Source organism: Ipomoea triloba, chromosome 1 (genome assembly GCF_003576645.1).
Source record: "Ipomoea triloba cultivar NCNSP0323 chromosome 1, ASM357664v1".
In the NCBI taxonomy this organism is placed as follows: domain Eukaryota; kingdom Viridiplantae; phylum Streptophyta; class Magnoliopsida; order Solanales; family Convolvulaceae; genus Ipomoea; species Ipomoea triloba.
Window position 1 is genome coordinate 16392227 of NC_044916.1, and position 15597 is coordinate 16407823.

The following is a 15597-nucleotide window of genomic DNA, read 5'->3' on the forward strand; positions in this document are numbered from 1 at the left end:
AGCTATTGAAGAATGCAGCAACTTGAAGATCCAGGAGCAGACCATCAAGTTGCATCGTCTCCACGCATTGTACTGGATTTGCTCTCTATTTAGCGGCGTAATAGTTCCATCCACTAAGCTCCATTTATTTTTCACTTCCAGAGCGATGCGCATAGATGTGGACCACGTATTGTAGTTCCAGCTTCCCGTTAACGACGGACTCACGAGGATGGTGCAAGGATTGTCATTCACACCTAGAATGAGCGGATTCTTCTATTCTTTTGCATTATAGCCTCTTTGTGGTTGAGAATACAGATTCCTCTATGGAATTGCTTTTGGAATGGCACGAGTCGGCGATTATGTGATCGGAGTAGCAACATGCGTTCCTGGACTTGCATTGCCGACGCTTGAGACGGCAACTGCGTAGGAAGTTCGGCACGTATCTGATACCATATTGAAATTATGCTACATGAACTACGCAAGGAAAGAGAAACAGAATGAGATATTATTGATGGAGATATTTGTGTTTGTTACAGCATGCATGAAAGGAGGTATCATCCTTTATATAGAGAGGGGGACGAAGGATATGGTGGTTATAACAAGTACAAGAAATGCAAAATGGCATTAGTACCCTTCCTCTAAAATACTTTTGTCGTCCTCTCCTCCTGAAGTCTCCAATAAAGTTTATATTATCAATTCCTAAATTTTTGGTTGGAAGTATAAAAATTTTTTGTTGGGAACTTAAAAGGTGTTGTTGGTTCTTTCAGATTCAATTCATAAAAATGGATAACTTATGTTTTAATCTTTTTTTTTTTCCAGCAAAGGTATCAAAGGCTGCAAGGAAAGAGAAAACGATTAAGGAGTGTTTTTTTTTTTTTTTGAGAGAGAATTTCAGGAGCGTTGTTAATGTATTTAATACAATTTCATACAATGATTTAATGAAACCGTTCCCTCTACCCAAGATGTTTAATAATCATGTTTTTGAAAAACAACTAATATCAAGGCTCAAGTGGACATTAAATATGAAAAACGATTCCTTAAATTATCTGTTAACTATTAAAATCAGATTATTTCATTAAACTATTATTATTAAACTATTTCTAAATATGAAGAGAGAACATGCAAAACAATCAATGCCCAGTGGGCAGTAAACTATTTATTTTTGCACTGTTCAATAAACTGTTCATTTCGGCGGGAGCTTGAGCCAAAAACATTTTGTTTTTATTCTATATATATATATATATACATATATATATATATATATATAAAGAAAAGTTAATAAGTGTTTGAACTTTTAAATGTTACAATTGAACCTATCAACTTGTGGTTTGTATGCATTCAGGCCAAAAGAATAGGTTAATTCCCGATAATCACAGGTAACATCTATCCTACTTGATAGCTTGCATGACATTTTTTTAATAAATAATAATAAATTATTAAATTTAAAATAAAAAAAAAAAGACGGCAATCATGACTTCTATCTTCGTCTTCCTCTCTAGAACAAGTTAAAAAATAATAATAATAATAAAAATAAAAATAAAAACTTCTTCATCTCTAGTGAAACAATTTTATTTAAAAATAAAAAGAAACAATTTTATTTAAAAATAAAAAGAAAAAAGATAAGGTTGATGGTAGCCATTGATTCTTGCATCTAAATACAAAAATCACAAAAGTTTAATTGTAAGTTTTGAAAATTAAGGGTCTAATTAACTTCTCGTATAAAATTTAGATGTGTATTTAATCATTTTACCTATTTTTTAAAACTTGTGATGAAATTAGCTGATACAATATTATTATTATTTATAAATAAATTAAGAAGTGAATGTGACAATTATCTATAAACTAGTTTTATACGCGCATTGCGCGAATGGGTTAATGCCCAATGTTTATATGTAAATAAATATTTGAAAGTATATCAATGCAAGATTATATAGGAGAAGTTTATACATGGGTAATTGAATGTCGAATTTTTTTTAATTAAATATCTAACTCAAAGTATATGAATCCGAGATAATATAGAAAATTCATTATAATTATTACTAAAATAAATGTTTGCAACCTTGTAAAATCGATAGTCTAAAAATGATAGTCTAAATAAATACTACTTTTAATTTGAATTTTTCTAAGTGTTCTTAATTCTCTTTTGAGTAACATTGTCATTGTCTTCCTCTTTACTATTTGTTCTCTTCCTTTTTGATGGTAGTGTGTTATTTGCAATTCGGTTATTGTTGGTAGCATATATGACAACGCCATGCAATGAGATTATGATATAGGAGCTATGGACTTTTCTTTAGTTGTTCGGCTTGGAGTTCATTTGGTTCAATCATTATTGTAGAATGAGTTATTGTGGATAAAGAAATCCCTAGTTTAAGAAAAAAAGATTAAATAAATTAATAAAAATTTGAAAATTTAAAATATTATGTATTCCAAAGATATTAAAAGGTAGTTTCTCGCTTCAATTTGCTGGGTAATGAGTTATTTGAGTACATTCATTGTCAACAAATTCCCCAAGTAGTTAATATGATTGGTTTCAAACTATTCTTTTTTATTTTTTTCATGGTATTAAAGAAATACATATGTATCATTTTTTGGTGTAACTACTAATTTATTTAATTCAATAAGAGTAAAATAGATTGATTCCGCTTCAATTTGTTGGGTTATTATTTGAGTACTCTCTTTGTCAACCAATCCCCAAGTGGTTAATATAATTAGCTTCAAAAATACTATTTTTTTCATAGTATTAATAAAATACTTGGTAAATAAATATATAACATTATTTTGTACTATAACTTTGATATTTAATTACAAGATATTGTAAAAATAAGATAATGAACAATGTAATGAATATCAATTGATAAATTTGAATGTAAAGAATCAGGGCCATTCCAATAAAAATTGGGGTCCTGTGCAATATCTTAATTTGGGCCCCCTTTTTCAAGTAATTTCTATGTAATATATATATATATATATCTATATACAATAAATATTGTATAAAAAATACATCTAAAATTTCATTTAAAAAGTAACATGCGTCGTGCACATTTAGAATAAAATATTGTATGATCTACACTCGTGTAATGCTGTTTAAGTTTAACACCAAGATGTGTCCAGTGACTCCAGTCCCTAAAACCTTCATTGACCAAAACACATTTTCCTATATCTTTTTTTTAAAAAAGTTTGCAACAAAAACAAAACACATTGTCAAGTTCTTTTAAATATACAAGCCAATCTCGATCACACTTCTCTCCATTTAGCAAATATCTTGTGTAAAATGTTGACAAAAATTTTCTAGAGAATTTATCTTTAGGACATTTATTTATAGATAAATCTCTTTTAGGACCATCTTTTACAATAATATCTATTAATTTAGAATCAATGGCATCCCAATTTCTTTGATCATATATGTCAAATAAAAGCGAATCGTTTAGTTTATCATTAGGACCAACATCATCTAAACAGCTATCAACATTCTTATTATTTTCATTGTCATAGTGATACCTATCATCGTTTTGCACACTATCATTTAAATTTTTTCAATCTCACAATCATCATGATCTTTTATATGAAGATTAGCATCTAACAATTTTTCCTTGGCATCAATTTTTTGCTCATCTATTTGAGTTTCTTTTGTAATGAATTTTTCAAGAGCTTCCTTTTGAGATTGAGTTAGTTACTCAATTCTTTTTTTCTTTTTACGATTCTCAGACCAAGATGAATATCTTCTGAAGATATAATTATAAAATCCTAACGAAAAAATAAAAATTTATTTAGAGACTCTATGTATATATAATTAATCAAGAAACAAATTCTTGAATATATTATTCTGAAATCAGAATTATTAAGTCAAGTCAAGTCAATAAAACAATAAATATAAACTTCTCAAAAAAAACAATAAATATGAATTTGTGAATTAATGTGTAATTTTAATTACCTGTCTAAGAGAATTGAAGAATTTGAGATTTTGTGTGTGAATTACTTGAGGCGTTGAGCGGTCTGCCGAGTTGCGACTTTGGTACTGCTGATGAGAATCTGAGATTTGGGAATTAGGAATTGCGTACTGCGTGGCTGTGTCAATTGTTATACAGTGGAGGCTCTAGGCAATAAATTAACAAATAACAATGGTAATATGCTAATTAGCAATTCAGATTTGGGAATTACCATTCTTAATCTTAATTAATAATGTTAATTGTTGAGTTTGGGAATCGCCAAAGAATTAAGAAATATAGGAAAAAGTGTCAAATAAGCCACTGAACTTATCGCTTTTGTGCAATTGGGTCATTGAACTTAAAAAGTGTGCAATTCAACAATCTAACAAGCAAAATTTGTGCAATTGGACCATTTTTACAAAAATTTTCTGGTAAAATTCAATTATATTACTAACATATATGTATTAAGAGTGGCATTTTCTTTTACCATACTAGTTGGGAGTCAACATTGAAATGTTTTTTAACTCAAATTGAATTAAAAATTTTTGTAAAAATGGTCCAATTGCACAAATTTTGCTTGTTTGATGGTTGAATTGCATACTTTTTAAGTTTAATGGCCCAATTGCACAAAAGCGACAAGTTCAGTGGCCTATTTGACACTTTTTCCAGAAATATATATATATTTAGCCTGTAACCTTGTGTATAGCGTACTATATATACATAATATTTTTTTTTTTAATATGGGGCCCCCAAATTTTGGGGGCCCTGTGCAAAGGCCTTGGGCAAACATGCTCAGGCCGGCCCTATTACGATATAACATATCTAAAAATATACAAACCAACAATCAATTGAGTTCAATCAAAATATAAAACTTGGTATAGAGTTTAATTTTTAATTTTGATAATGTATGTAATGTCTAACTTTAAGCATAAACAAATAAGTTATGTTTAAATAAGTAATGCAAGTAGAAAAGATAGAATATGGCGATAAGTAAAAGAAGATGATAATGAATGTAATCATAGTAATGAATAAATGTGTAAGTAAATAATGATGAGAATATGGTTATAGTGACATATAGGCCCTGTTTGGTAAATGGTTGTTAGTTGCTAGCTGATTGGATTAGAAGGTATGATTAATGTAATTGATAACATTAGCTGATTGTAGAAAGGTGTTTGGTAAATTAGCTGTTAGTTGATATCTATTTAGCAGAACTTATATAGGAGCTTATAGTTTATTTTAAGCTACTAATAAGCTATAAGCTCTGTTTGGTAATGTTCTCAAAATAAGCTACTAGCTTAAAATAAACTAGTAGCTTTTTAACTTTTTTCTATCTTTATTCTTATTATTTTAAATAAATGACAACATTTACCCCTCTCAATTAAAATCTGTTTGGTCTTTTTCTCTTCAATATATTTGGTTGTAATTTCAATTTGACATTTGTGTTTGAACATTAATTTTTCTATGAACTAATCTTATGAATTTTAAACATTTTGCTTTACTGTACTTTGGCTCTGTTTGGCAAAGCTTATTTAGGAGCTTATAGCTTATTTTAAGCTACTAATAAGCTATAATTTCTATTTATGCTATGTTTGGCAAACCTAGCTGAAAGCTGAAAATTGAAAAGCTATAAGCTCGAAGCTGAAATCTGAAGAGCTATTAAGCTAGATGTTATGCTTAAAAGTGTTTGGTAAAATTAGCTTTTTGATAAGCTGATAAATGTAAAAAGACTAGAAAGGACATCTTCATACAATTTAAATAATTTTAAATTTAAATAGGTTTGTTTATATATTAAAATATAAAATAGTGAAATCAATATATTTTAATAAATATAAAGTAAGAACATATATTTGAAAAATATAAAGTACAACAAAATGTTTATAATTCATAAGATTAGTTCATACAAAAATCAATGTTCAAACACAAATGTCAAATTGAAATTACAACCAAACATATTAAAGAGAAAAAGTAAAAAAGGTTTAGCCTAAAAGGTTTTAATTGAGAAGGGTAAATGATGTCAATTCTTTAAAATAATAAGGTTAAAGATGAAAAAAAAAAAAGTTATGAAGCTACTAGCTCATTTTGAAACACTACCTTAAGACTCTGTTTGGCAGAGCTTATTTAGGAGCATATAGCTTATTTTAAGCTACTAATAAGCTATAAGCTCTGTTTGATAATGTTCCTAAAATAAGCTAGTAGCTTAAAATAAGAGTTTATTTTTGAACGCTACCTAAGGTAGCGTTTCAAAATAAGCTAGTAGCTTCCTAACTTTTTTTTTCCATCTTTAACCTTATTATTTTAAAGAAATGACATCATTTAGTCTTCCCAATTAAAACCTTTTTGGCTAAACCTTTTTGACTTTTTTTCTTCAATATGTTTGGTTGTAATTTCAATTTGACTTTTATGTTTGAACATTGATTTTTGTATGAACTAATCTTATGAATTATAAATATTTTGTTTCACTTTATATGTTTTCAAATATATGTTCTACTTTATATTTTATTAAAATATATTAATTTCAATATTTTATATTTTAATATATAAACAAACCTATTTAAATTTAAAACTATTTAAATTGTATGAAGATATAACACCCCAATTTTCACATCTTGGATTTATTACAAAATCCTTAAAATATAATACATTGCGGAAGCGTCTAACCAACAGAAAACTGGGTGTTACCGCCACGCTTAGGTATCTTTCCTATACCTAAACGCTAAGGCTAAACTTACAACCTCAAATAACCATATCAATATCCAGATATGTACATATGGAAATAATCCTTCCAGAGTGTCTATTCTAGGATAGAGTAATCTTCAACCTCGACTCCCATCCTATTCAGAGCTCATCGGCCATAGGGGCCCACGCTAGACTGCATCTAATAAATGACACAACGAAGTGTAGTTAGCACGACGGCTAAGTAAGGGGATCCATGGTCACTCGAAAGTAAACAAAGGTTTTCGAAAACAACCATCAATAATAAATACAGTAAGATAAACATTACCCAACAATCGCAGTCTACCTGCAAGCAATCTAACAACAAACAATTTCACATTATGTCGGTAACTCCGGCACATAACACAGCCATTAATTCACNTTAATTCACACGTGGGGTACACAACACCCACTCGTTAATTCACACGTGGGGTACACAACACCCACTCGTTAATTCACATGTGGGGTACACAACACCCACTCGTTAATTCACATGTGAGTACACAACACCCACCGTTAATTCACACGTGGGGTACACAACACCCACCTTCCTGTCACACAACACTCAGCGAATAGACTTCGCTCTACAGTATGAATTAATCATACAAAATCCTCACATGTTCGCTCAGCGAATAGACTTCGCTCTGCAGTATAGATTAATCGTACAGACCCCTCACCATTTCACTCAGCGAAGAAACTTCGCTCTGCAGTACCGATTAATCATACAGACTCCCTCACATTCATTAAGTATTATTACACGACTCCATAACCAATATACTTACTCAAGTATGTTTCCCCAACCCACACACTTAGGTTAGTGTTAGTCATATCACNCACATTCATTAAGTATTATTACACGACTCCATAACCAATATACTTACTCAAGTATGTTTCCCCAACCCACACACTTAGGTTAGTGTTAGTCATATCACAGAAATTCAAGTACAGGAGTCACAATAATGTTCAAAACACAATTATTTTCCACGTTAATATAATGCACAAAAATAATATTTGTCAAAATTGTTTCTAACCATTCTTTTTCAGAAAATTTCAACTTGGCGCAGTCCGAAAGATTGAGCCGGTAAAAATAGTTCCCGAACTCTTTTTCACTTGAAATCTTTATGGTAGAACCCCAACTTATAGTACTTGATGTCCATAAAAAGTTTTGGTCATTTTGATCCACAAATAAACACAGAAAATTACATTTTTGCCCTTGGCAGTGTGCTGTCCAGAATATTTTTCTCTCTGGACCAGTTTTGGAAAAAAATTCGAAAACCGTACTTATACTACTCCGATCATTATGAAATTTTATATGCGGGTTCTACACTTATAGAACTACATGCCTAAAAAAAATGGGATCAAAATACCTTACCGATTTTTCCCAGTAAATCTCGGAAGTTACTGCCAGAGACTATCCTTATTTCTTTTCACTATTTTCACAAGTATAAGCCTATATGGGCATAAATACAACATATACATGCATAAATTAGCTATGGACATGCCTAGTAAATTTACCAAAAATCAAGGTAGAGAATTTGAGCCAACTTTTAGATCTATAACATAGCACATAATTTTCATGTAAAAATTCCTAATCATGTAATTTCCTAGCAATTGTCTACCTTCAAGTGATTGAGCCAACTTAAGGGATTCCTTACCTCGATGGAAGATTTTAAAACCGAAGAAGTGCTAGATCTTTCCTTGGATTCAAAGTCCCCTACAACATCACCACAATAACAATATTTTTCATGCACTAAACATTAACACTTAAGTTCAAGCTTAAGTCTTAGGAGGGGTAGAATCCGAACAAAACCGAAGTTCTTACCTAGAGTAGAGTCCTTGGAGTTGAAGAATTGCCTAGGGTGTTCTTGGATCACAATAGAAGACTAAGATAATTTCCCTTCTTCCTTCCCTAAGTGTGTATTTCGAAAATGGAGTGGAAGAGTGAGAGAGATGATCATGTGATTAGTGTAGATTTAGTTCTTGAAGATCAAGTAACAAGTGCAACTAGGCCATACCTCATAAATGTCACATTTAATGCCCAATCTTAGTCTTAGATTTGCCTTGCCACTTGTCATCACCCCATGGAGTCCTTAGAAGATCTCAAATCTAATTGGCCAGTTTATGCTTAAATCAGATGAATGTTCGGAGGATTATAACTTAATTCGGGAAAATTCTAATACCAAAATTATCCTAAAAATATTCCCGTCGCAAATCACCAAGTTTGGGAATTTTTCGGTATTCCGCTAAATATAGGTACAGAGTCCGTAACAACTTATCCCTTACAGTCCATTTGAAATTTTTCTTGAACTAACTAGAAATTCAGGCTTAATCGTATAATACTTAAAAATCCAAATTCTAGAAAATTCGAACTGAATCTATATCCTTAAAATTTTCTCGGTTCGTGACCGATACGTAGTTCGCAGCTTATCGATAACTAATCCTAAAAAATTATTTCGAGCACCGAACAGTCTTCTCTTAAACGTCATAGCTTAAAAAATTTTACATCAATATTCTCGAACCTTAACTTTGTCGAAAAAACCGAGGGGTTACAGAAGATGTCCTTTTTAGTCTTTTTACATTTATCAGCTTATCAAAAAGCTAATTTTACCAAACACTTTTAAGCATAACAGCTATTCAGATTTCAGTTTTGAGCTTATAGCTTTTCAGTTTTCAGTTACTTTTAAGCTTTCAGCTACCTTTTCAGCTAGGTTTGTCAAACATAGCCTAAGTAGCGTTCAAAAATAAGCTCTTATTTTAAGCTACTAGCTTATTTTAGGAACATTACCAAACAAAGCTTATAGCTTATTAGTAGCTTAAAATAAGCTATAAGTTTGAAAATAAGCTCTGCCAAACAGAGCCTTAGGCTATGTTTGGCAAACCTAGCTGAAAAGGTAACTGAAAGCTGAAAACTGAAAAGCTATAAGCTCAAAGCTGAAATCTGAAGAGCTATTAAGCTAGATGTTATGCTTAAAAGTGTTTGGTAAAATTAGCTTTTTGATAAGCTGATAAATGTAAAAAGACTAAAAAGGACATCTTCATACAATTTTAATAGTTTTAAATTTAAATAGGTTTGTTTATGTATTAAAATATAAAATAGTGAAATCAATATATTTTAATAAAATATAAAGTAAGAACATATATTTGAAAACATATAAAGTAAAACAAAATGTTTATAATTCATAAGATTAGTTCATACAAAAATCAATGTTCAAACACAAATGTTAAATTGAAATTACAACCAAATATATTGAAGAGAAAAAGTCAAAAAGGTTTAGCCAAAAAGGTTTTAGTTGGGAAGGGTAAATGATGTCATTTCTTTAAAATAATATTAGTTGGGAAGGGTAAATGATGTCATTTCTTTAAAATAATAAGGTTAAAGATGGAAAAAAAAGTTAGGAAGCTACTAGCTATAAGGTTAAAGATGGAAAAAAAAGTTAGGAAGCTACTAGCTTATTTTGAAACGCTACCTTAGATAGCGTTCAAAAATAAGCTCTTATTTTAAGCTATTAGCTTATTTTGGGAACATTACCAAACAGAGCTTATAGCTTATTAGTGGCTTAAAATAAGCTATAAGCTCCTAAATAAGCTCTGCCAAACAGAGCCTAGTAATGTTTCTAAAATAAGCTAGTAGCTTAAAATAATAGCTTATTTTTGAACGCTATCTAAGGTAGCGTTTCAAAAAAAGCTAGTAGCTTCCTAACTTTTTTTTCCATCTTTAACCTTATTATTTTAAAGAAATGACATCATTTACCCTTCCCAATTAAAACCTTTTTGGCTAAACCTTTTTTGTTGTAATTTCAATTTGATATTTGTGTTTGAACATTAATTTTTGTATGAGCTAATCTTATGAATTATAAACATTTTGTTTTACTTTACATGTTTTCAAATATATGTTCTTACTTTATATTTTATTAAAATATATTGATTTCACTATTTTATATTTTAATATATAAATAAACCTATTTAAATTTAAAACTATTTAAATTGTATGAAGATGCCTTTTTAGTCTTTTTACATTTATCAGCTTATCAAAAAAAGCTAATTTTACCAAACACTTTTAAGCATAACAGTTTGCTTAACAGCTCTTCAGATTTCCGCTCCGAACTTATAGCTTTTCAGTTTTCAGCTACTTTTCAGCTTTTAGCTACATTTTTAGCTAGGTTTGCCAAACATAGCATTATAGTATAATTTTTTTCTCAAAAAGCTAATTGAAAAAGTTGCTTTGAGTAGCATTTTGAATTTTAGCATTTTGGAGTTACAAAAAGCTTATTAACCGAACAACTAATAGTTGTCAAATAAGCCACAATTGGCTGATAGGCTAATTATTACCAAACAGAGCCATAGTCAAATAGATGATAGATTTTTTTCAAAAAAAACAAAAAGATGATAGATGATTCTGTTTTTTATTTAAAAAACATTTTTCAATGGTTTTGAGAAAATTAGAAATTTGTTTCATGTTTTTAAAATGAAAAATTGTGCTAGTAAACATGTTTAGTTTTCTATTATTCAATACTCATAAAACTGAAAAAAAAAAAAAAAATCAGTTAGTAAACGGGCCGTAAAAATAGATATTGAAAGTAAAATTAGGGAATAGTGGAATACAAATAGTCTTTTCCTTTTTACATTCCCCAAAACATTTCATAATTGGTAACAGTCCTTTTTCATCTTCCTAACGGCAGTCCTTCCTATTTAACTTCTTCCGCGTCTTCACAAACAAGTCACAAGCCTAGCGAAATTCCGGGGGGATCGAATGTCTAATAATGAAGTACAGTCGCGCAAGGGGGTCCAGTCCCAGGTTCAGCCTACAGAGAAGCCGCTGGAGCAAACACCTAGTCCTAGAGACAAGTCTGTCGTGAAGCGGCCACTCACACCGGCTTTTGAGAAATCGGAGGTCTGNATAATAAGGTTAAAGATGGAAAAAAAAGTTAGGAAGCTACTAGCTTATTTTGAAACGCTACCTTAGATAGCGTTCAAAAATAAGCTCTTATTTTAAGCTATTAGCTTATTTTGGGAACATTACCAAACAGAGCTTATAGCTTATTAGTGGCTTAAAATAAGCTATAAGCTCCTAAATAAGCTCTGCCAAACAGAGCCTAGTAATGTTTCTAAAATAAGCTAGTAGCTTAAAATAATAGCTTATTTTTGAACGCTATCTAAGGTAGCGTTTCAAAAAAAGCTAGTAGCTTCCTAACTTTTTTTTCCATCTTTAACCTTATTATTTTAAAGAAATGACATCATTTACCCTTCCCAATTAAAACCTTTTTGGCTAAACCTTTTTTGTTGTAATTTCAATTTGATATTTGTGTTTGAACATTAATTTTTGTATGAGCTAATCTTATGAATTATAAACATTTTGTTTTACTTTACATGTTTTCAAATATATGTTCTTACTTTATATTTTATTAAAATATATTGATTTCACTATTTTATATTTTAATATATAAATAAACCTATTTAAATTTAAAACTATTTAAATTGTATGAAGATGCCTTTTTAGTCTTTTTACATTTATCAGCTTATCAAAAAAAGCTAATTTTACCAAACACTTTTAAGCATAACAGTTTGCTTAACAGCTCTTCAGATTTCCGCTCCGAACTTATAGCTTTTCAGTTTTCAGCTACTTTTCAGCTTTTAGCTACATTTTTAGCTAGGTTTGCCAAACATAGCATTATAGTATAATTTTTTTCTCAAAAAGCTAATTGAAAAAGTTGCTTTGAGTAGCATTTTGAATTTTAGCATTTTGGAGTTACAAAAAGCTTATTAACCGAACAACTAATAGTTGTCAAATAAGCCACAATTGGCTGATAGGCTAATTATTACCAAACAGAGCCATAGTCAAATAGATGATAGATTTTTTTCAAAAAAAACAAAAAGATGATAGATGATTCTGTTTTTTATTTAAAAAACATTTTTCAATGGTTTTGAGAAAATTAGAAATTTGTTTCATGTTTTTAAAATGAAAAATTGTGCTAGTAAACATGTTTAGTTTTCTATTATTCAATACTCATAAAACTGAAAAAAAAAAAAAAAATCAGTTAGTAAACGGGCCGTAAAAATAGATATTGAAAGTAAAATTAGGGAATAGTGGAATACAAATAGTCTTTTCCTTTTTACATTCCCCAAAACATTTCATAATTGGTAACAGTCCTTTTTCATCTTCCTAACGGCAGTCCTTCCTATTTAACTTCTTCCGCGTCTTCACAAACAAGTCACAAGCCTAGCGAAATTCCGGGGGGATCGAATGTCTAATAATGAAGTACAGTCGCGCAAGGGGGTCCAGTCCCAGGTTCAGCCTACAGAGAAGCCGCTGGAGCAAACACCTAGTCCTAGAGACAAGTCTGTCGTGAAGCGGCCACTCACACCGGCTTTTGAGAAATCGGAGGTCTGCAGCAAGAAGATGAGAGCCGAGGAAGTACAGGACTTGTTTGCGCAGCTCAAGCCCGAGGGCATGGAACCTTTCAAGGAGGTAAGCTCGGAACTATATATGTCCATTTGTTTTCTTTTCTCATTTTCATTTAAGTTTCTTCGTTGAATCTCCTCTCCCTGGCCCCTGTTCTCTCTGGCTCGGACGGAGCATGTGTGAGGAAGTAAATCTGGCTCAGTAAACAAGACCAAATATTGATGTAAAGTCTACGAGTCTGTCACTTTGGACATAATACCAACAAGTCACTGAGTGGGCAAAAATTAATTTTTATTTAGGGTGTGTTTGGTTCGCACATGGGAATCAGAATCGGTATGAGTATCAAATACTTGGTAAGCGCATGTTTGGTAGTAGAGTAGAATGAGAATGATTATTAATAGTTGGGGGAGAAAGGAGGAAAGAAAATGAAACTCTAATAGCATATGAGTTTTCCAATTAATGGGATATTAGTGTATTCTAAAAACCTATCAACCAAGCAATAACAATCACTTTGATACTCATACCGTATGTTTAAACCCACCAACCAAACGCACCCTTAGTTCCTTGATGGATCAATCATAAATATTTATTATGTTTTTCAGGCAATGGCTGCCTTTTGTGAGATTGTGAACGACTTTGCCCAAATGGGCAGGAAGAATGCAGAGCTTAATCGGGATGTTGAGGCGGCGAAGAAGGAGGTTGCGGCAGCTAAGGTGGTAGCCGAAAGTGCACTGAAGAAAGCTAAAGAGTGGGAGAATAGGGCAGAAATGGCAGAGAAGACTGTGGAGCATTGGAAGAAAGCTTTCAAAAACTTATGGAAGAACGCTGAAGACTCTAGAAAGAGGGCTGAGAAGGCAGAGAAAGCCTTGAATGCTGTGAGGGTAGCTTTGATAAACCACAGCACAAGTACGATTGCGAATGCAGCAGCCAGAGGCACCAAGTGAACTAGTGTGCATATGGGAGATAGATGGGGATATGATGGAGGTTTTATTAGCTTAGCTTGCTTCTTGAATTTTGATTAGTCAATGTTTGTTCATAGTGCGCTGCTAAGTTGTTTTGCAATGAACAACCAGGTAAATAAATATTTTATATGATATGCTTGCGTGCGTGAATTGATAAGTAGTCATTCAGAATGCTTTGATTTTGATGCATCTGGTATTGGATAATTCATATGAGTAATTCTATATGTACTTCTATTTTATACTTCCTTTGATTTGGCATGTACTACTTAATTTAGTAGGAGATCATGTTATTTATTCATTTATTTTTTTCTTTCTTAATTAAATTTGAACACAATTGAAAGTGAAGTTTTGAGAGTTTATCAAGTATTTTTCAATTCATATATTGACTGGTAAATTATGAAAGAAAAATACTACTTGAGCTCCAATTATTTACTTCCAACTTTTACTCTTCCTCCATTTTTCCTGGAACAAATATCCCATCATTGTTTATCATATCTAAAAGTAAGGTTTTACATGTACTAAAAGTCTAAAACTCCTTATGAGTAAGGAAGTAGTGATCGAAGATGAGATTATATTAGAGTTTATCCAAATTGTATTTTTTAATAGAAAAATATTTGATACACAACTGTTGTAAAGATGTTATACACACTCGCAGTGAACAAATAACTCTTTTTGGTTCATTACTAAAATCTATCAAAACTGCTTACTCGCGGTGAACAAGTAACTCTTTTTGGTTAATTACTAAAATATATCAAAACTGCTAAATAATTTCACACTTCTATCCAGCCATCCTGTGAACATGTTTTCCACTATGGCTATTATCCCAACTCTCTTCATATCATAAGGTAAAAAACATGTAGACACATGAGAATCAAAATTAGTCTTCTACAAAGTCATTTTCTCTTCTGCCTATTACGCCGGTCTGGCATGTTTTGCAACCAAAATGCTAGCAAAGTAGAGATGAAATATAGTGTTAATTAAAAACAAACAAACGGGGAATCCAATCAACATCCCCTCCCAGCCAAACCGCACTCCTTCCTCTTAATCATCACATCCTCATGTTGCGAGGTTGGCAGTGACAAATCCTCCCACAGACAAGGCACTTGAATTTAGAATCTGCATAGTCCATTGTTTTTGGCATAGGAAACCATATCACTAATCGTGTTCATTTGGCTGGACTTTTTTTTTTCTTTTTCTTTTTAATGAGGTGACATATTCTTGTTCACCGCGGGTGCATAGATCTCTAAAACGGCGGCGCATCAAATATTTTTTCTTTTCGAATATTCATGTTTATAAACATTGATCTCACTCTGCATCTGTATAAGAAGCTTCATGTGTGACCAAGTAAATACTACACAACCCATATATAGAGAAATACGCCTTGCAAAAATTAGAACACGGGCTTAGGAACCCTGTATAGCGTATATAAAGAAAACAAGATTGACCGCAGACATTTTATTTGTTTTTGTCCACAATTAAAAAGTTGTACAAATTAATTAGAAAAAAAGTTCAAATAGTTCACAGAACTTATCGTTTTTGTGTAATTGAGTCATTGAACTTAAAAAGTATGCAATTCAACCATCAAACAAGTAGAATAGGTGCAATTAGAACATTTAAA

The 15597-nt window shown here is 31.2% G+C and overlaps 1 protein-coding gene across 2 annotated transcripts; it reads left to right on the plus strand.

Annotated features, from left to right (window-relative positions):
* The first annotated feature begins 11286 nt into the window (after positions 1-11286).
* On the plus strand, positions 11287-14216 carry LOC115999717. Of its 2 annotated transcripts, XM_031239619.1 has the most exons (3): positions 11287-11508; positions 13000-13083; positions 13620-14216. In XM_031239619.1, the coding sequence occupies exons 1-3, from the start codon at positions 11368-11370 to the stop codon at positions 13959-13961; spliced, it is 567 nt and encodes a 188-aa protein (XP_031095479.1). In that variant the 5' UTR covers positions 11287-11367; the 3' UTR covers positions 13962-14216. The 2 variants fall into 2 exon arrangements, with proteins under 2 accessions (XP_031095479.1, XP_031095471.1); XM_031239611.1 differs by lacking the exon at positions 11287-11508 and having other exon boundaries at positions 12778-13083.
* The last annotated feature ends 1381 nt before the right edge of the window (positions 14217-15597 follow it).